Source organism: Drosophila ficusphila, unplaced genomic scaffold (assembly GCF_018152265.1).
Source record: "Drosophila ficusphila isolate 14025-0441.05 unplaced genomic scaffold, ASM1815226v1 contig_636, whole genome shotgun sequence".
Classification (NCBI taxonomy): domain Eukaryota; kingdom Metazoa; phylum Arthropoda; class Insecta; order Diptera; family Drosophilidae; genus Drosophila; species Drosophila ficusphila.
In genome coordinates, this window is record NW_025064569.1 from 1,758,807 (window position 1) to 1,780,958 (window position 22,152).

Here is a 22,152-nt window from a genome sequence, read left to right on the forward strand (position 1 = left end):
TGCCACACTCTTTGTGCGAACGTGTGTGCGGCTGATTGCCTATAAAAATGCTGAATTAACTAAATCTCGCTGACGCACCGAAATATTCGATGGCTCGCGGACTGCAACATACATGAACGTTTCAGGTGCAAATGAGCCAGCTATATAAAATACAATGGAAGGGGCTTTGAAAAGCAATTAGGCTATTCATTTTAGTATAGCTTTGTTTGAAGCAATTAAAACAAAAAGAAGATAGCCAGCTCAGCAAGACTGCGTGGACATAAAACTGATATTTGTCTGACGTTTAGATAAAAGTAGAAAAGTTTTAACAAAAAAGTAGTGCCGCACCTTTGTCAACTTTGCAACATCGTTTTTCCTTTTGATGTCAAGATTATTCAATAGGGAAATCTGCAGTGAAATCCTTTGTTTTTATTTGTTCATGGCATAGTTCATCCGATCATTAAAAGTAGATTAAAAAGTGAACATAAATATTTGTACCCTTGCAGAGGGTATCAGAGGGGTCAGGAAGTCCCCATAAAGTACATAAGTACGAGTATATACCTTTCAGATCTATATGGACATTTGCCTATCTATCAGTTTTAAAGCTTTCCCTCTGAAATCGTACTTGAAATCTGGTTGCTATTACAGCCCGTCTGTACTCGTACATATCTACTAATATTTAAATAACACGCAATAATAACGCGTCTTTGTCTAAATTAATATTTCAAAAAGCTCGAAATCAAATGGACTCCTCTCTGTTTTCATGATCACAATTTTGAACATTGTTGTCTAGCAGCAGCCACACAATAAAAGTAAGCGAATTAGAGAAATAATGGCATAAAAACTTAATCATTTGTTTTAATCAACTCACCGAGTTTTTGCCGTGGCAGAAATAGTTTAGTGTGAGTTCGCTTGAAACAAATTAAAAACGTTTAACGCTGCCACAGCAGCAAATGTTTAAATGTCCAGAAAATACCGTCGTCGAACACAATATGGTTTAATTAGTTTCACGGACATTGATTATACTATTGATTTTATCTGGAGGTAATTAATCGATTAAACAGTTTTAATATTCAGCTCCGTGGGGGACATTTCTTTGAGTTGGCTTTCCCGGAATGGAATTCAACCAATTTGGGTTTTGTTAATTAAGAAAAAGGTGCGCGACGAACGAAAGGTCCCATGAATATTTAAATATTTAAAGAGGCAGATTCTGCCGCTTCGATTTGGATTGGCTGCCCACACAATGTGTAGCACTTTTTCAGTTTTATCCGTTAATCTGTGTTTTCATAAGTAGTCAAACCACTTGCTGGTAAGTAAAGATAAGTATCTTTCCCAAAAAAAAATATTCATTCCAAAATCCAATAACGAGGCATTTTAAGCCCAACACAATTGAATTATTTTTACTAACTCTTTAAATATGGATTTAACATATTTAAAGCTTTCCTTATAAAAATTGTACATGTTATTTGTAATATAAAATTGTACAAAAACCTGTGAACCTTTAAGGCTTAATTGCTTTATCTATGCCGAAGCCGACGAATAAGGTTTCTTTTATGTTAGGAAGGCGAAAAGTAGTTGGATATCTCTGAAATCATAACACTAATAATAGATGATAACACTGTTTATTAAGACATTCAGATTATTGTGCATTTTTATTCAAAAATAAAGAGATCGGCATGATCTCCTCAGTTTGTCATGCACATGTTGTGACATTTGGTATCAACCATATTTCAGCAACAAATCTGCAAATATTTTGGTCTGGGTGGAAATTCTCTGTCGCTCCGATCGAACTGTCATCACAATCCAATAATTTTTAAATGTTTAATTAAAATGAACAATAAAAAAATAAAAAATTGTACCTTATTTACAAGCATAATAAAAGCTAAACAATCCCCAGGGAGCAGACCGCTCAAACTACACTTGTTTTTGAAATCGATTTAAAAACTGCGGACAGGAAATAAAATAACCGAAAAAATGATTTATGTGTCTGCGCAGTGCGGCACACTTGCGTCCACTTGGAAACCTCCCAACCTTTCGCAAGACCGAACCGTGGACTAGCCGCTCTCTGTGACGGGGTTCCAGCTCAGGTTTTCTTATCGGCGGGCTAGCCTGGGATCTGGGAAGAGAGCCATGGCCAGAAGAACCCTCTTAGCGGCGCCTGCGCAACAGGTACAGTGAGCCGAACGTGGCCAAAACTCCGGTTCTGCAACTTGGCATTGTTGAATTTCGAGTACCGGACAGCGGGCAGCGGGCGTGTGCGTGACTAATGCCTTCTGATTTATGAACTTCTCGAGAGGAGTGAGAGTCGTTGTCTGTGGGCGACCTTGGTCACGTTTCCCGTTGTCATCGGCGTTCTTCACAGGGTCCGCCGCCACCTGTTGGTCGGGGATGGCACTAATTTTTCGTGGGCGTGGCAAGGATCTTTGACCCCCAACGTAGCACAACAAGATTGGACAACTAAGTCGATTTGAGATACCTTTTTTGATAGCCCACTGGACAAAACCTGTTTCGGTCGCTGAAGTCGTCGATGGCAAAAACTGCACTGAGAGTAAATCAGTTTTGATACGAGGAAGCCTTCCTAATCAGTATTAAAATGGGGGCTTGGAATCAAAAGTGTACTACAACATTAACATTGAATCACACGAAATGATAATTTAAATGTGTAAATACCTGTGTATCCGATTTTTATTGTTTGTGCCAAAATAAAGTCATTGGAACAGCTAAGGTGAACTTTTAACCTTCTGGACCATGTTGGTAAACATAAATTTGACCAATAAATATAATTTTAATGAACAAAATATACGCTCTGAAGATAGATGATAGATAGATAAAATTCGTTTTTTAATTTTTCCAACTAGAAATAATAATGCAGTGACAGTATTCAATTGACATTGGTTGCCTAAAATGATGCCAAAATGCAAGCGCTCGTCACTATAATCCCATTAATCACATTCTCGGATGGTTGCGCCCAGATCATAAACGACACATTATGTGTGTTACAGTTTTGGACATCAACGATCTTCACCTGACATTAAGGTTCCCGAACTAAAGGGAACATTTCAGACTTTTTGGCCAACCCACTTCAGTTCGGGGCCGAATTCTTGCTCTTTAGAAATGCTAATCATATTACACATTAGCTACCGCCTCTGTGGGCAAACATTTTTCTCGTTTCCATAATATATAGAAACTTTCCAACCGCACAGCCTCTCCCCCACCTCCTCCCCCGCCCCGTAACATGCCGCTGCGCACTAACACCGATGCAGGCACAGCACACGCCCACCTCGCAAAAGGAGGAAAGAAGGCGGAGAGCCCCCCGTCCCCCTCCTGCGAGGCCATATCCTTTTTCCCTGGCTTTGTACACGAAATGGCAGAAACGGGATTTTCAAACATATCGCATATACAAAATGCAAACATGTCTGGCAAACGCAAATCCCATAAATGTTTTGTGCGCCTCGGAGGGGGGGAGTGGGAGGTAGAAAGGGGGATGTAGGTGTGGGTGTGGGTAGTGATAAAAACTTGCAAAAAATATTTTCATATGTGAAAATGTGTAAAGTGTAAAAGTTGTTCTCCACCGCTCGCATCTCGTGGCTCCTGAATCCAGGATCCTGCATCCTGGCTGCTGGCTGCTGGAATGATTCTGCCCCGTTGTTTTGCCTTCTATTCCACTTTGTTTTTTGCGTTGTGTGCTTTGCCGCTTTTTGTGCTCCTCTGTTTGCACTGTGTGAGCATCAGGTGCTGTGGCAAAAGAAATTACAACAAATCCATTTGTGAAATTGCAAACCGAGACCGAGCCATCTCCTCCGCTTATCCGCTGCTCTTGATGGCCTTTTCGGACTTCCTTTTGGCCCAGTCAGCAGCGACGAGTGTAGTTTTGGGAGCGTGGTCGAGTTGCGTTGGGCGTTGTTACGTTACTATTATTTTTGTGGCAGCCATCGGGCGTTGATTTAGTAAATTCGTTTAGGACAAAGTTGCGGGAGCACACTATTTCGCTTCGAATAATTTTCGAGCAATAACCCAGTGAAACAAGCTACATGCTACATAATATTAATAAACAACCTATTTGCTTGGAATGAGTTTATGTTTCATGAGGAAACCGATCAACCAGAGATACAACATTTTTAAAACGGGGATATAACTTGAACCCTAGTTGCCTAAATATTAGTTCATGAGTATAACAACTTTGTGGGCTTTAAGTCTGCTGCAATCCTTAGCAAATACTTAGCTTAGGTGATTACTACACTCCTCAGCGCGATCGGAACTAACTAAAGCAGGATGTTTAACTCTGGTTTTTTTCCCCTGTCATTATGGACTCAAAAATCCAGACCCAGAGCTACTCACTCCTGGCTGTCGTTTGCCTGAACCAGCATTCATCTTACTAAAGTTTGCACAGACTCCTCCCAATCTCTCTGCCCCAAAAGCCATCCTGCCGAAGCATTCCCTTGGCTCATTCCCCGTGCCGAGAGATTCATCAATTTGCCGGGGAAGCCAGCAGAGCAGAATCAGCAGCGGTAACAGCACCAGTCGGCTGTCTCGAAAACAGGATACTTGGTACTCAGTTGTGTTCTTTCTTTTTGGCTCAGAAATCTAATTATATAATAAGCACGACGTACTTCCGCCATGCGAGCTGCAGTGCGAATATTGGTATTTGTACCTTCCTTGCAGAAGATGAGTATCTCTACGTCATGTCGCAAATTTGATAAGGGATAACCTCGAATGTACCTTCAGTTGGACTGGAAAAGATGGTCAGGTGTGTGGCTGCGTTGCTGGGTTGATCGAATCCCGGTTCGAGGGCCTCCCTCTCCCCTTTTCCTGCTTGCAAGGAATCGAATATCCCTGGCTGTTCTGCAGGAGTTCGGTGCAAAAAGCGAGGGACTGAGGCGAACATTTTTCCGAGCTGCCGTTGCATCCGGAGCAGCTCGGATATAAATTTGCAGGAGCCAGTGCAGAGGGGCCTGCCTGGTCAGAAAACTACACACGTCAAATTTCAAACAAGTTCGCCTGCCGCAGGACATGCAACAAACGGCCAACTTCCAGACACTGGTAGTCGCAAAAAATCCGGCCATCGAAATGCAGGAGCCCTGTTGCCAGACTCCGGCGGAATTCGGGAGAGGGCGGGAGGTACAACACCTGGCATCCTGTTCTTCGCCCTTCCTCGTCTTACTTCACGGCGGCAGCCAGGCAACAATGGAAGCGGGCAAAGGAATTCCTGGGCTCGGGTTTATGCATAGCTCAGCAGAGCAGCCGAAATGCCTGGGATTTAAATTTAAGGGCCCGTAGGACAGGTTTAAGGTCAACAGAGTTTCTTGCTTAAAAATCGTGCATTGCGAGCTGGCAGTCGAGGGGAACTGTGGGTCCCGGCCTCCAAGACCGAACTCAAAAGGCTTTAAGCCCAGCTGGGCTTACTAATTGAACGAAAACAGCATTACGGCTCGAGATGTTGGCCCTCCGGACAGAATCGAGAAATAATTTCGCCTGATTACTTGCCATTTCACTGCATTAGTTACCACGTAGTCTGAGCGAATATCGGACGGACACTCTCTCTTCTCCACTCCAAACTCCGGCAAACAGGCCCGACTTTGCCCATTGAAAAAGTTTCCCGGCCGAAACAATAACTGCAGCTGCATCACGCCCAACTTTTACGTCCCGGCCACCTGGCGTTCCTTTTTGGCAGATCTAAGCTCACGCCGGGTTGGGGAATTGCAAATAAATATTTCAACTGCAGTTGCAGATTATTTTAGTGCCACGGCAACTCGGAGCGGGAAACTGGGAACTGGGAACTGGGAAAGTCGTAACAATGCGGAGTGGCCCGGCTGAGGAGGAGCTTCTGGGGAGCAGCAACTCAGCTCAGATTTCCCCCGGGAGCCATGATAAAGTGCGCCCCGTAATGAAGACAAAACGCAGAGCTCCGGGGGGAAGCAACTTGGGGTTCGATCGCAAGGAAAGGCAAGGATGCCTCCGTTTATTCGGCGCACACCGCACGGCGCACAGGTTCGTCTACTTTCTGTCCAGGTTGTAGTTCCTCAGGTAGATGCCGGCCAGCACCTCCTGGATGCGCCGCCGCCGCTTGTCCTGCATGAGGATCGAGACCAGGTGCTTGGGGCTGAGGCCCCGCCGGGTCTGCCGCTCCAGGGCCTCGGCCTCCTCCTCGCTGATCACGTCCTCCTCGCGCTCGTCGGACCCCTCGGCCACGGCCACGGGCACCTCCTCGGCCGGATCCTCCGCGGCACTGACCACCTCGGAGTCGTCAGAGTCGAAGAGGCTGCCCTCGGCCAGGTCCTCCAGGCTGAGTCCCTGCAGCAGGTCGGTGATCGAGGGCACGAAGGCGCTGCGCCGGGAGCTGGTCGAGTTGGAGCTGTTCGAGCTGGGCAGGTAGATGCCCTGCATGTTGTTGGGGTTGATGATCAGGTAGGTGGGTCCCCCGCCGGCGCTGTTCATGTACTCCATTCCGGGGAACGGCGGGGGCGGGCGGCTGGGCGGTGGGGGCGGTGGGTAGTAGGGGTAGTAGGGGTTGTACGGGTTGTGGTGGTGGTGGTGTCGGTCCGCGTCGCGGTCAGGGTTGGAGCTCGGCTGCTGCACTATGATGATGGGCTGCTGGCTGTTGCGGTGGCTCTCCTGGTTGTCGCCGCGCTTCAGGTTCCACAGCAGACGGGGCACGATCTTGGAGAAGCCTGCGGGGGGAGGTGCCGGTTAGAGTCCTTTGGAGGTGACCGGGGGCACTTACCACTCTCCTTCTTGTTCTTGCCACTCGAGCTCTGCTCGGCAGCACTGAGGGCGCAGAGGGCCGCCAAAAAGATCGCTACTCCGAGGACTCTCATGGTATATCGGTTCTGGGATTTGCAGGTGACTGTGCTCGGCTACTGAAGCCCTTGTGGCTTTTATACCGAATGCCCACCTGGCACTTCTGCGAATTCCACCGCGACACACAGCTTTTGTTCTGGCCAACTATGCGTACTCGCAATTAGTGCCTATCGGCTCGTAAATCAACTTAATTCGCAGCGCACTTCTGCCCTCTGTTTATTACCCTCGTAAAGTTGACCCTCGTCTTGGCAAGTCCAGCTTTCTTTCCCTTTGATGCTTTACTCAGCAATAAATAGGCATCGAGTAGTCATCTGCAGATTACTTCGAGATAAGGGAGCCTACAGCCGCTCCGGGCGCCTATGTGGTTTAGTTTAATCGAAGGCGATTCAGATTCTGATTCATGATCTGTGCCGCACAAGCCAACAGTCGAGCCGATCATTTCGAGCCAATCATTTGCGAACTGGGTTATAGGACATTAACCTCGAATTCTAAACCGCCTAGCCAGTGCACTGAACTTAAGTCAATTGTTGTAGGCAAAAAGAAGAAACCTATCTTTAATTAATCTTCGGTTGAAGTGTGCCACAAGTGCCTACACCCATAAGTCAACCAAAAAGACTTTTATTGTACAAAAATGGATGTTGAAACCAAAAAGACTCCATCGGGTGCAAAACAAATATACGATACGTTAACGTCAAAGTTTTCCTTTTCAACTAAATTTAGAATTTGGGTCTCGAGAAAAAAAAAATATGATTTTAATTTTTTTGAATTATAAAATCAAGATTTTTTGGCTGGGTTATATTATCTTAGGGAGGAATGTATTAAAATGTGCCTTAATGTATCAGGTTAATACGAGTAAATATCAAATTGAGGTTATGCAAAAGGTATTTAATCTATCAATGCAAAGTTAAAAACAAGAAAGGAAGCTAGCTTCGGCAAGCCGAAGCTTATATACCCTTGCAGTCATCAAATATTTCGAAAATTTTATTTGCTATTCAAGAGTCGTTAGAAAACTCTATATTCCAAAAATCATGATTTTCTGATAAGAAATAACAATGTTATCATGTTATTTCCGTTAATTCTATATAGATTTTTCGATCTTTCTTATGGCAGCTATATGATATAGTTGTCCGATTTTTATGAAATTTTTTTTATAAATCAAGGCTAGTTAAAAAACTTGATACTCAAAAAATCATGCTCGTGGGATAAAAAACCGCGTTGCTATCAATTTATTTCCATTAATTCTATATATATTTTTCGATCTCTCCTATGGCAGCTATATGATTGAGTTATCCGATTTTGATCAAATTTAATCTGAAATTCAATAACAGTTGGAAAACGCCATCTTGAAGAATTCAAGTCGATCTGATGAAAAACAACGGCGGGAGAATTTTTCATTTCATTCCCTCGTATGGGAGCTATCCGATATAGTCGGCCGATCCGGCCCGTTCCGACTTATATACTGCGTGCAATAACTACACACCTTTTGGGAAAGTTTCAGCAAGATAGCTTTAAAACTGAGAGACTAGTTTGAAGAGAAACAGACAGACGGACAGACGGACAGACGGACAGACGGCCAGACGGACAGACGGACAGACGGACAGACGGACAGACGTACAGACGTATTCTGATTCTACTCGTGATGCTGATCAAGAATATATATACTTTATGGGGTCTGAGGTGTCTCCTTCACTGCGTTGCAAACATCTGACTGAAATTATAATACCCTTTTGCTCTGCAAGGGTATAAAAAGGGCGTAATAATGATGACCTTTTTAGGACTATGGTAAAATCCTTTAGAACTTTTTGTTTTGAAAATATTTATTTATTGTAATAGCTGTGACATTTCCTCAAAAGGTCGCGGCTTTCCGTCACTGATTCCATTGATTCCCCGTTCAAATTCCACTTCCTGATCCCGACATAAATTTAAGAGGCCTTGTACACAGACAGAGCAAATACTATCAGACAAATATCCGTTACGACCCTCGCAAAAGTGAGCCATTTCAATCTACGTAGCCAAAGACCAAAGACAACAATAAGTCCTGGGAATCACACGAGGTAAATATTATTTAAAAAGCAAAACACGTAGGCTGCACAAAGTACAAATCGCACTCAATCAAAATCACCTCAAACCGCAAACAGTTCGAAAGCTTTCCACATTACTGCCAAGGCGGTTCAAGAGGCGGCCGAAAGTACAAATAAATAAGAGGGTAGGACCTCAGCTTCGCAGGAGGGGAGCAGCTCCATCCAAGGACCTAAAACAGAGCACCGAAAGCCGAACACAGAAAACTGTCATGTACCGGGATTTAACAGATTTAAATTCTATTAGGTCAGAGCATAGAACAGAACAGTAGAAAAAAAGGGGAGGGCAGAAAGCAATCTTTTTTCCGAGCCCCTATGGAAAACTCTTTGAAAAGCTGCCTCTTATTATTGACCACAGGCAGATGGAAAGGAAATGCTCTTGGTTTTGCCCACTGCGCTCCAACTGGTTTCACTCGGCTTTTTATTAGTAGACCACTAGCTAATAAAGATCAAACGAACAAAGGGTAGGTTTTTATGGCAAAAAATTAAAAAATAATGTCAAGCTGGTTTTATCCTATTCCGATTCAGACACTCCCAAGAGCAAAACCATTCAGCAGTAACTTTTGTTCGTGTATCTTGAGGCTTTAGATTAGTTAAGCTATACACAGTTTTAAGTAGTCAGGGCTTTCAGCACTTTTAAAGATACTCATATACAAACATAAAAGAATAAAGTCAGTTGTTGTTTAACGCTTAATCAAAACAATCACGTTAGGGAACTGATTGGGTTAAGTGGAACACATTATACTCAATATAATACCTAAAAACGAATTACTTGACAGAACCTGATATCAAATGTCCCATTTACTTTAGTTCCATTTATTTTATGCTAGTCATAACAGCAATTTTAGAGACGCCTTAGCTGGGTTGAAATAAAACCCTCGACGCAATATCATAAAAATATGCAGCACCTGCACCTGTCATAGAAAGAGTGAATTCGTATCAGGATGTCTGTCCTAAATTTTACCTTCTCTGGCATTTTTTCGCAAATTGACAAACAGAACTGAGCTGGGGGACCCCCAGCTTAATTCGACAGGTGTGGCAATGCAATGAGGTGACTAGAGTGTCCAGATTAGAAGACAAGGAACTCTCTGCTGCGTTTTGTGCTTAATTAAAGTTGATGTGGCTTGGCCAACTTTCAGATGTGTGTATGCTGCAATGGCCTTAGATTCAAATGAATAAGGAATTCCACAGTTTCAACCAGGGACCGGAAAGAACTGTCATTTGAAAGTTTAAAACTTCAAAATTATTTAACATCAATTGGAACTTATGTTGACTTAATATGTTTATTATATGACGCTACCAGGAAAAAACAAATCGTGTTATTTAGTGTAAAGTATAGTTGGCATTGTTAGTAACTCGGCAACCACTGGCCAAATTCATGTTTAAATGTTTAAATAAAAAGTAGTAAGTGAACAAGAATTTGTAAATAACAATATTAAATATTTAATTAAACTTTTGTTATTGCTTTGTTTGATTCCGGATGTTGCAATGCGTGTTTGTTTTTGTTTGCCATTTACTTAAATTTCATGTTTTATGTTGGCCAAATGTAAAATCTGCACGCTTTACAAGCTTATCGGGATTTACCCCATGACTTCACTTACCTTCCTATAAAGTTATCCTTTTTTCTCTGATTTTAAAAGGATACTGTATTTGCTGCTTAACCTTAAAATGTATGGATGTACTTACAATGTCGGCTATAAAATGTACTGTATAGTGCACCTCAAATTAAACATACTAAGAACACATACTCGTATGTCGATTTTCTTACTAATTTGACTTTTCTATGGCACTTAAACGATATAGCGAAGGTAAAAAAGTTCGTCAACTTCGAACAGAAATACGTGCAGGGGGTATTATTATTCAGTCAGAAACTTACAACGCGCTAAAGTAGACAGTCCGACCTCATAAGAGATATATTATATATTCTTGATCAGCATCACTATTTGATTCGATTTAAAAAAGACAGCCATGGTTGCTGCATAAAACTGGCAAACACAACACTTATTTTCTGTTTTTCTTCAACTTAAATCAAAGAGTTTGCTACACACAGAATATTCCGTATTCCGATTTTAACGATTTCCTGTAATTATTCTGTTTTCCTTCCGGCAGTACTTATGGTAATAATAATAATATTTTTGTTTCATTAAAAGGTGGTTTCAAAAGGTGGTAAACAACGATCCCGAGTGTTGAGGCACGTGTGTTGAAACTCATCTAAGTTATTAATTCATCATCCACTTTATACACTTTTTCTTTTTCTTCTGAAAGTTGGGGGTGCAAAGACTTTCTCTGTCACTTTTTTCTGGGAGCAAGCCCGGAACTATCGAGTTCTAAGTCGAATACGTCACGATGCTTCACGCTTAAATTATTATAGAGCTGCAAATACATTTGGGCCTCAGCTGCGTCGATGCCATATTGACATTTGCTCTGCTGATCCCACATCGAAAAAGGCATTTCCCTCCATTTCCTGCGCGCTTCCTCTTCTGTGCGGGCGCTCCTGTCGCGCTGCCTTTTCACTTCCGGAGCCGGACAGCCTTGCTTAGCGTCGGCTACACTGCGAGAAACAGGTTGGGGAAGGGCAGCTCATCCCGTCTGATTCGGGCCATGAGCGGAGAGCGAATGCTGGTTTTCCCAGTGCAGGCGGAGCAGTCTCGGCGGCCACTCAGCAGCACACATTTTCGCCAGCACGCTTTTCCGGTTTGCCGACGCAGCAGCAACTGGGGCAGGAGCACAGAAGGACCCACCCCCCACTCACCGCCCACCGCCCACCACCCACCAAGCACCGCCCACTCGACCTTCCTTGGAGACGGGGCCAGCTCACTCTAGTTCAATAAGGATTTCCGTTTCAATTCGTGCGCAGCGCCGTTGCCGTTGCCGTTGCTGATGCTGTCCATTTTCATTTATCGAATTTTTTACTTTGACGACCTTAAGGCCCGAGGCTCAACTTTTTACACTTTAGCGGAGCTTTCCCCGCTTTTCCGCCCACCGCCCACCATCGCCAGCATTATTTATTTATTTTTACTTTGTGCTGATTTCATGCGTTTGCCCTGCGACTTTTCGGCGTTGCTCTTTGTGCTTGATTTGCTTTCCAATTTTCAATGTGTCACTTTATGAACACGACCATTAATCAAAAACAAAGGGGCGGAGGAGCTGCCGGCGAAGGAGGAAGGAGAGCCGGCGAATGATTGCTTAAATAAGCGTGTTTTACCCCGGTAATGGACAGAACCTGTGAAATGAACCGACCACAAAAAGGGCATAAAGTTTCCGACCCCTCTCCTCCATCCCATCGAGGCTTCTCTTATTGATTTTGCCTTCATGCGTCATTTGCGCAGACACTGCTTTGCATGCCACGCCTCCCGCCCCGATTCTCGCTACGTGGGAGACTCGCTGGGTTTATAATTTATTGGGCTCAGCCCTAACAGGACTCCATTAAACAGCTACATATCAAATTAACTTGGCGAAAGCCCTAAGTGAAAACAGAGTGATGAGTTCTCGATTGTGAGGAGAGGATTGAGGATCAGAAAATGTATTTCCAAGTTAGCAGTAAAATTATATTTAAAACCATGAAGCTATTTCTGAACTGTCGGAAAAACTTAAGAAAGCCTTAACATCCATGCAAATAGCTTGTCATATGTAGCTTGATTTTTATTTTCATAGGTATACTAACTTAGTACTACTAAGTGATATAAAATAAAAAAACTACTTGCTTAGAACTAACAAGAAAATTAATACACTTGTAACATAATCAGTCTAAGACATAGTTGCACTCTATAGTCCAACTTTTTGATTATGATTATATCCACTGACCAATTCAAATGGTTATTTATAACAAATTGTGCAGATGCACTGAACATTTTGTTTTATGAGGCCAAGTTGTATTATAACCAGTAAAATAACAAGAATATCTTTCCTTAGCTGTAATGATATGATATGAAATGTATATGATTAAAAATCAAGAAGGGGCTGTTGAAACTATTTGAATAAACTGATAAAACAAACTATTGCATTGCTGAAATTGCAATTCAAGGCATACATACGTTAGACATTCGAAATGTGCAATATTAATCTCTAAAGGTGTTCATTTCCCTAAAGGAAGACCTAAAGGAGGCCCAGGGCCTCAAACCAGTTTGAAGTCGCACTGGGCAATGCGAAGGTAAGTGCTCGCGGGCAAAGGTGAGTCGGGAATTGTTGGTGCACAGTGTACATACAACAGCAGAACGCACCAGAAAATTGCACGATTCCCCCATAACCGAGAAGAGGTCGAGGGGCAAGAACCCCTGCCACAGCCGCCATAAACTCAAACGATTGCCGGAAGACCCCGCAGAGCCTGCGAACTGACCTCGAGGAGGCGGGCCGAGGCTCCACTCCCACGCAGCCGCACGCACCTCGCGAACAAGCCGGGGAGGCTGGCTAACTCCAGTCGGGAGAAACACATGTCCATGGCCCCTGAGGTACCTGCCTGCCTCCGAGGAGGAGCGGAGCTGGGTGCAGGTCTAGTTAGGAGGGGGTGCGGGAAAATTAAAATAAAACCCATAAATATGAACGATGAAGACATAAAGTGGGAGGCCGGGAACGGTTTCGATATCCACACGAATGGCTTTCCGCAGGGCCGCAGCTTTAAGAGTCGTCATAATATTTTGGAATCAAGGCTGCACTATAAAACCGAATGCTAAACGGAGTCGTTTGGGAGGAGGTGGCTGCTTCCCAGTCGCAGCTGCCGTCGAAAGGCCCGATTGTCTTTTCGGTTTCCACTCCTTGCGCCTCAATGTGGGACCGTGTAATGGCTTTTCTTATTTCCTTTTTCGGGCACGCCCCTCGGGGGCGCCTGTTATTGGTTGGCAACGCCTATCTAATCATTTCGGTGTTGACACTTGACACTTGGAGAAAAAAACTGAAATTGCAATGTCTCTGTCTGCCTGCTGGGCCTTCCCAACCGAGAGGCGCGAGGTGTTTGTCTGATTTAAATGTAATGCCACTTGCCCTCCTGACTTTTCAACTTGCCGACAGTGCCGCGAATGAAAAGCGTTTAGCCATAGTAACGATTGTGTTGGCTGTGGATTCCAACACAGTCATAGTTAATGCCAATGTTTTCCATTTGAATTGAGATGATTTACAAGACGGACTTCTGCGCCTACAAATGGCAAGTTCTGTCACAACACTTTGTTGTTTACTAAGATCAAATACCAAGACTCTTTCCTTGTTTGCTTTCGAAGTTCTTGCCTCTTTAAGTTAGAATGGCAAAAGGAAACATAAATCAAGCAAAAGCATTTTCCATACATTTTTCCACACACAGAACTACCACTAAAAGTTAATACATACTATGTATATAAACTGTTCGAAACACCAGAAAGCGAATTAGTAAAACGAATGTCCCCTTTCCTTTACCTGAGTACCCGAAACTTACACCGCATTTTTACTTTATCCTCCTTTTCCTCAACTTTTTGAAGGTAAAGGTTGCTAGACATTGAAATTAAATTCGTGGAAATAACATTGCAATTATGCGGTGTTGGAGACGCTTGGAAATTGTGGCTCTGGGGATTTATTGCTGTACGAAGCGAAAGTTTGGCTTCTATGGACAGGTTCTTTTTTTGGTTACCTAAATGGCAAAGCTAATGGATTGGGTCTTTCCCTTCCTTGCGAAGGGTATTATAATTTTATAGAAGACTTGCTGCATCGTTAAGCAATTGAAGTATTTCCCTTATGTAACTATAAGGTTTACAAGTCTTTTGTTCCTTTGAACATAAGTTACCATGTATCCACGGCTTCTCCATATTGTTAGTATTAAATACCATAGGAAAATTTCTTGATCTGAGAGCAGCTTAAGGAGGCAGTTCTTAATACGAAGGGTCTCAACTGTACTAACTGCCCACTATCCTCGCCTCCTCCCCTCAAACAAACGCCAATAAAACGGCAGCAAACAATAGCCAGGCTGAAAATTAATCGAGGCCATTGCAACCGACGTAAACCGAAAGTCTGAAGTCTGTTGCAGACAAAGGATGCGCAGAGTGGCCGAGTAACAATTTAGTTTTTTAAGGCAGGGTTCTCCCCGATTCCCGATTCCCGGGGACCCCTGAACCAAAACTTGGAGCAACGTTTCGCTCGTATTATTTTCACACTCAACCGAACTCCGGAAATTCGCAATGCTTTGTTTTGCTTTGTCTGCACCGAAAGCGAGTGAGTCACTAAAAAGTTGCATTTTATTTGCTCTTCAAGACACGACGCGTAAATTATATGCTTTCCCTTTTCTCCGTTGCCAGGGCATTTGAATTTTCCCCTTCACTCAGTGCGCGGATGTTGCGACTGCGGCGCTTAATTGCCACATGCAACACATGTTGCCGCCGTCGCCTGCGGCAGCAACAACGCAGAAGCCAGAGAAAAAGGAAAGCTCGCAGATATTAATAGACAAAAACCATTTAAACCATTTTTTAATTTGGCCTTTGCGGGCGTAGGACAACAACTGCGACAGCAAAAACACTGTGAAGGCAAAAAAAAAACAATTTTTCCTTTCCGCGGTGCTACATTTCGTGGTAATTGTGGTGCGTTTTATGGCCCTTTTATGAAGGAAACAAGTAACTCCACAAAATAAAAAGGAAGCGAAAGAGTGAGTGAAATGTTGATAAGTTTGCTCATTGCCAAATTGCTTTTGCAGAGGTCGTTGACCGATACTATTTTGCTAATTGTGGCTGAAGTCATAATAATTTCGCCAGTAAATACCGAAAGAGTTTTATTCACAACCCACAAGCGGAGCAGCTTCCGATCGAAAATATATAAATTAATTTCGAAATGCTTCAGCTCCGAGAAGTCGAGCCCACAGTGGTTCCCAAAAGTACTCGAACCGGCGAGGGGTCTTGCCAGCAACTTGTTCTCCTCCGCCTTCGTCACATGCAAATTGCCATTCGCTGTGGCAACAGCCACCGGCCAGCCAGCAACTACAAAGTTTCCAGACCGCGGGCAGACCGTGGCAAGTTGCAACTCCGACTAGGGTCCGTGCCTCGTTGCAAGCAACTGTCGCCTCGGGGGCGGCGTTAAAAGGCCGTCCCGCGGCCATAAAAACCCTGCTCGCCTTGCGGCCCTCCCCTCCTGCCCCCCCCAATCTTCTCCACTCCTTTGGGATCCAGTGGGGGCGTGGGGGGGTGGGGAAGCAGGCCATGCCGCATGGCTTTTATTTTCGGCGACTTCGGCGACGAAAAGCAGCGAGCGGCAACGGCAACAAGAGCTGAATTGCGGCACATTTGCGACTTTGCTGCCACTTCCACTGTCAAGTTGGCGTAAAATTTTTCATTTCGCATATGAAAGGCAGTGTGGGCGCCGGTTTTCCTTCGTTTTCCCAGCACGCTCTTTCCCCACGGCCCCAGTTTTGCTTCTTCTGTTTTCGTTGTACGTTTATTAATTGCTCGAGTGCATTTTTGCGTCGGCGAAATGCCTGCGAAATTTTATTTTCGTTTGATAGCGCTTTAGATCTTTAGATCTTTTTCCCTTGAGAGGCTCCTAAAATGAAAAAAAAAAACTTAAACTAACTTTAGCCTCGCACGCCTTAATAGCAAAATCACCAAAATATAGGAGTCAAAAACGCTTGGCTCCCATTTATAGGCGAATATTTCTCAAGCTTGTCAAGAGCTTGGGAATTTCCTTCAAATCAGACCTCTTTTTTATAAACCTTAAATTTACATAGGCATCTCTGAAAAGACGTATTTCAACCCATAATTATATGAATGAAACAACAGCAAAATGATGAAACTGTTTTTCTTAATATTTTTATTTTTCTGATATTTCTTTTGCATATCTTTATTTTGTTTATATGTCTGAGGTAAATTTTCGTATACCTCTGGGGTGTTCATATGATATCAACTTAGCCGACGACAGTTTTGCAATTTTATTTTTTGTTTCATCAAGTTAAACAAAATATTGAGAAATAAAATTTAAGACAACGGATTTAACGTCCAACAAGATACTTTTTTATCTCGCGCAACATTGTTTTTGAGGAAAGGAATTTTGCCAGCCATCCGTATTGATTATTAGAGTATTCTTATGCAAGCTGTATAATGTAGTTAAGTGTATACCTTCAGTGAGAAGTTTGCCACCAGAGAAAGCCAAGTAGGTCACGGTAATACACAGCCTTTTTATTATTAACATTTTTGTTTTGCTTGGCTGATGGTTGTTCTCGCCCCACCGAAACTTTAAGTACTTTAAGTTGGTTGCTCAGAGGCCAGACGCGTTGCTTCCGGCTGCAAAAGGTCAAAAATCGGAGAGGCGCGGACCCAAAGGAACTCCTTCCGGCTGTTCCGAGCGGAACCTTCGTTTAGTTGCCGGCTGTCTGTATTATTGTATTTTGACACGTTTTGGCAGGCCAGCGGGGGTCTGCGGAATGTCGGAGCTCCGTCCTCTGGGTGGGTCTGGCATTTCACACAAATTTGTGCTGGCTCAGCCCTGGAAATCGTGCCGGAAAACTGCCAGCCCCTTCTATATTCCATCGCGCTGTCATGTGACAAAAACGCGACAGTTTGCAAGGTCACGTCACATTAATTTGCTGACAATGATGTACTTAGGGAGGCCCTAGGGAGCCCCCTCCTGCTTCGCACCCCTCGCTTGTCCTTTTTAAAGGAAGCCCAGTCTTGAATTCACCTAAATCCGTGTGCCTCTTTCTTTTGCAGAGCTCGGACATTAAAATGCGCCAACATTAAGATCGCCAACGTGTGAACCTGAAAATCGCAAGAGGAAACGAAAAACCAACGAAACAACAAAATGCCTGCAATAAAATTACACGACCCAAATTCAATTCATTCCCGACGAGGCCCCCAGAAGCATATCCACCACGAATGCCCCCTAACAATTGGAGCCTGCGAGCGGGGCTCCTGCCACTCGGCAACAAATTATTTTAAAAGTTATTGCCGCATTAGGCGTCATGGTGTTAATAACAGTAAAACTTTATGCGTGCTGACACTGATTTCGATTTTATTGGCCCACCGATTTGGCGTGGCAAAAGCCGTCGGAGAGCCGGCGGCAGCTGTCGAAGGATCAATTGGAGGCCCCTTTGGGGGCGTGGCGGAATCGCAAATCGGTGAGTATAAGCGAAAGCCAGCTGACCTGCAGGTCGCTTATTTTTTGACCCCGATGGTGGAGTGGAGGCGCTAGAAGGAAACGCAGTCCTTTCACTGCGTTTTTCACTGCTATGTTGAAGGGAACATATTTAGGGTGTAAGCTTAATGATTTGGTGAATATAAAACACGGTCTACGAAACTCTCCGAATTGTTTTTGTCATTTATACACCTCCTGTAATAAGAACCGATTTGGAGTTTTTTCAACAAACTGTTCTTCTTTGGCAGCGTAATAAAGCAGTGTAATGTAATGTAAAATGCCGTTCACTCCTATGACAAAAAAAATACAATTTTTCTGGAGACGTTCCCAAAACGAAAAACGTTTTTAGACTAGTCCAATTTATTAATTATGTTTTGTCCTTGCAGAGGATATTATAATTTAGTCAAATGTGTGCAAAGCAGTGAAGGAGACACCTCAGACCTCAAAAAATATAACAAGCATACTTGGGATTGGTTTTTCTCAGTAAATAAGAATTCTTGAAGTTTTATAATAAAATATGGATAGTTATACATAATGATAATAATAATAAGTAATTTGCATACGAGTTTAACCAAGTTGATTTAATTATTTGCTCCGTTTGAGTTAAATGCATTGTACATAATGGTTCTCTTCTTTTTTGGCACATATTTACTTTTAGTTTCTTTGGTTTTAACTCCCCGACATAAAGTTATTATTTAAGTTTATGATTAATTACAAGTTTAATTTTAAATTATATCGACTCGTCTGATAATCAGAAAGGTAAGGTTTGCTATTTAGCTCTCCGGGGTATAATTTCCCTCAACGAGGTAATAAAAGGCGTGCCAACTGAAAGAAATTGTGTTATTAAATTTTGCGACGTTATTAATGCTTTGAAATTATTATTAAATGCTTCAGTTTCAATATTTTTAAAACGTTATTTTATGAACAATTTTCTTTTTATTAACTATATTAGTGATGCATACTTTTCGCCGATATTCAATCAGCGTAAGCTGTTCTGAATTGATAAAAACTGTTGTTTTTGGTGCTTAATGACTTTCAGAGATTAATAAGCGGCAGTCGTCTGTGCATTTCGATCGAGCTTTTTCGATTAGGCAATGACCTACATTTGAGATTATTTAATATTTGTGGACCCCAACTTGGGTGGATGTTTCTAACATCATATATGAAGAAGAATGTATGCTTAACTTTAAAGGTTTGTTCCCATTGAATTGTTAATATTTTAAGGAATCGCCTGAGTTAGGAGCAGAAACAACTCGATTCAGGTGCACACAATAGTCGGTGCTTGGAGAGGGCTGTGCATTTGCATTTACCAATCAACAGAGAAATCAATCAACCACAAAAACGGAAAGGGTCGTGATCCTACTTCCCGGACTCCTCGCTCTTGGCCAGCGACTACTCCTCGAGTATTCACCAATAACTCAAAACCGTAACTAATAATTGCGGGCGAGGAAAGGTGAGCGGGAAGCCGGTGAGGTTCTCCGGCCGGAAACCCGGCACTCACTCGACCACAACCAATTACAGAAAATTTACGCAAAGCGCCATTGATCCGTAGACGCCTCACCCGTTCTCCGTTCCTGGCGACGTCATTAATAAACATGATGCGAGTCGTAGCCAAGAGGGGATAAGGGGGGTGGCGGAGGGGGATGGAGGGACGGATGCTTAATCGAAGCTCCTCATCGGCTCTTTTGATAGATGACTGCGTCTTTGGTCGCTCGGACAGAACATCTCCGCAGCCGCTGTTGCTCATTACCATTGCTGATTGGCCGAGACCCGGGCTTAAATGCCCAAGCCGCTCCCCCTCGACCCGCTCACGAGTGTGTGTGTGTGTGTGTGAGTGTGCGGTCGCTTTGTTATTATACACATCAGTATGTCAGTCTGTTCGTCCGTTGCTCTGCAGGTAGACCGCCAAAGATCTGACGATTACGTCATAAAACAAAACAAATGTTAACTTCTATGTTCGTTAAAACGCTAAAACTTATTTTTTTAACTTTGAATCATTTAAACCATAATAATATAAACCATAAATCATTACAATTAGTCGTTGATAAGCAAGGTAAGATAGTATTTACGATATACGATGAACAGAAATATTTAAATTTAATTGCTTGTTGCATTAAATGGAATGGAAATGGACCCTCTTTCATACAAATAAGTGGGTAAATAATTAAAAATCGATGTAAAATTTTTAAGTTTAATTGTAAGGATATATTATTTTCGAGAATTTTAATTTTAATTGCAGAATTAAAAGATATAATTATCAATTTTCCGAATGTAAACTAAAATACAGCTGTGAACTGATGGCCGCACGATGTTAACTGTTACAGGAGTTTTCAAATTTATTAAAAAATGTATATCTTGTAGGCTGCGGTTAGAAGATATTCTTTGTTGTGATTAACTACAAACTATTTATATCTCCTCTGAAGTAATCAGAAAGCTTTATTCATTGAGAGGTACATGTATAAATGGTAGATTATTTGCAAAGATAGAAGTTAGACGAGCTAATCAAGGCGAACTGTCTGAGTGTCTGTGCAGAATTTTCTAGCTACTTGAAATCTAAAATGCAGGTTCAAAAATTAGGGTATGCGCAGATAAAGCTTCTGAAAATTTATATTTGGAAACTACAACCATAACAAAGGAAGATTAAATACAGGTATTGCAATGTCTTATCTTTGTTTCCTGATCATTGCTAAAAAAAAAACGATTAATAAGCAAGTTACTGGTAAATAAAACTGTTTCAAAAAACCTGTCTGACCGAACTTGTCGAAATACAGAACACGAAAGCCAGGTATTGAATTTGAACCAATCAAAACCCAGAAAAAAGTGGGAGGGGTAGGCAGTCGGACAAAAAAAGACGAAGCAAAATGTTAAGCAAATCAAAATTAGGCAAATATCATAATTACTTTGTGTTCGTGATTCAGTAGTTATTATTGATTCTGTCAATTAGTAAATTGTAAGTAATATGCCCCAGGCCTTATAAAAAACATTTAGCAAGTCAAAAATACCGAATTTTTAGGATTGTATTGGCAGAATATCAAATAAATGCATCCTTGTATTGTTAGGTGTTGTAATCCCTGACACATAAAATATTAATATCCTAATATATCGCATATATGTGCCACATGTATGTGTATATTGGCACAGAACCATTGATGTAGACTAATTTTAGCGTCGCATTAATTTATTGTTTTGTCAAGCAACTGTGGAAAATTAACATATTTGGTTAATTACACTTTTGTTTTTTCGAGCAACGCACTCACCCGAAGTGAATGGGTTTTTCTCCCAATCAGGCCTGTGAATAATGCAGCTGACCAGACTCCACTTGACCCTTAATTGTTACCTGTCGCGCATTTATCATGCGAACCCTTGACCCCGAAGGAAACAATGGGCGGGGATACGTGGGGCAACGCACATTTTGAAACGATTTATGCGGCCGCTTAAGCGAACTGGGCCTTGCCATTATCAATTCGAGTTCAGAGTGAGACCAGGCTTAAAGCTTGGGGAAGGGCGAACTGGAGTCATTTTTTACTCGTTCGATGTACAGCATTTCGAACAGCTTTTCAACGCGCCTATGGTTAAATGATATATGGCAGACGACGTTGATTTATACTCCTGCAGAGGGCAATATAGTTTCCGTCAGCGATTTGGATTGCAGTGTACACAAGGTATATATATGATCCGTCTATACTCAAAACTAATTTAACAAATTTTATTATGTTATTTAAATTATATGATTATTAGAAAAGTACGGAAAAGTAGTATATAAAGGTATTGTTTCAAAAAAAAAAAAAAATGGACGTAATGGTCAAGTGCTCTGCCTTTTAGATATCCGTCAAGTTTACGTACTTATCCGTAAAATTTGCATCCTTAACTCCATTATTTTACTATAAAAACAATTACCGGAGTCTATCTTCAGATCTAACGGTTAAGGTCTGTATTAGACCGACGGAAATAGACTGTGTACTCGTATGATTTATGGTGTTTTTTTATTTATTAATGTAAAGAAATCTTTAAAAGCTTAAATAACATAAGATTTTTAGCATTTCCAAAAAAATTGCCTCATTTGAAAAGAATCGGTTTTTTCAAAAACTTTATTATAAGAAATTATAATACTCTTGTGTTAACGGTAAACCTGTAGACTTTACATGTAGATTTTAGTGAAGGATATGCTCTGTGGCAACACCAATTTTAGTACATTAGTAAAACAGCGCTTTTGAACGATACAAGA

General features: G+C 42.3%; 2 protein-coding genes across 2 annotated transcripts in view; one reads left to right on the forward strand and one right to left on the reverse strand.

Moving 5' to 3' along the window:
* Positions 1 to 22,152, forward strand: part of LOC122320566 — a 37,139-nt gene that overhangs the window by 5,512 nt on the left and 9,475 nt on the right. The window contains exon 2 of the mRNA XM_043208753.1: positions 17,504 to 17,910. Within this exon, the coding sequence (XP_043064688.1) occupies positions 17,595 to 17,910 (316 nt within the window). The 5' untranslated portion in view covers positions 17,504 to 17,594. The remainder of the gene's footprint in view (positions 1 to 17,503; positions 17,911 to 22,152) is intronic.
* On the reverse strand, positions 5,974 to 6,798 carry LOC108093384. The gene is made up of 2 exons (XM_017193401.1): positions 6,701 to 6,798; positions 5,974 to 6,647 (listed from the first exon to the last, which is right to left on the reverse strand). The coding sequence occupies exons 1-2, from the start codon at positions 6,792 to 6,794 to the stop codon at positions 5,974 to 5,976; spliced, it is 768 nt and encodes a 255-aa protein (XP_017048890.1). The 5' UTR covers positions 6,795 to 6,798.

What these genes read in the sequence shown, in the direction of transcription:
- LOC108093384 (XM_017193401.1), bottom strand. Translation starts at nt 6,794, where the DNA reads ATGAGAGTCCTCGGAGTAGCGATCTTTTTGGCGGCCCTCTGCGCCCTC. An exon ending in CAAGAACAAGAAGGAGAGTG is followed by an intron (nt 6,648 to 6,700) that starts GTAAGTGCCCCC and finishes CTCCCCCCGCAG; the next exon opens with GCTTCTCCAAGATCGTGCCC.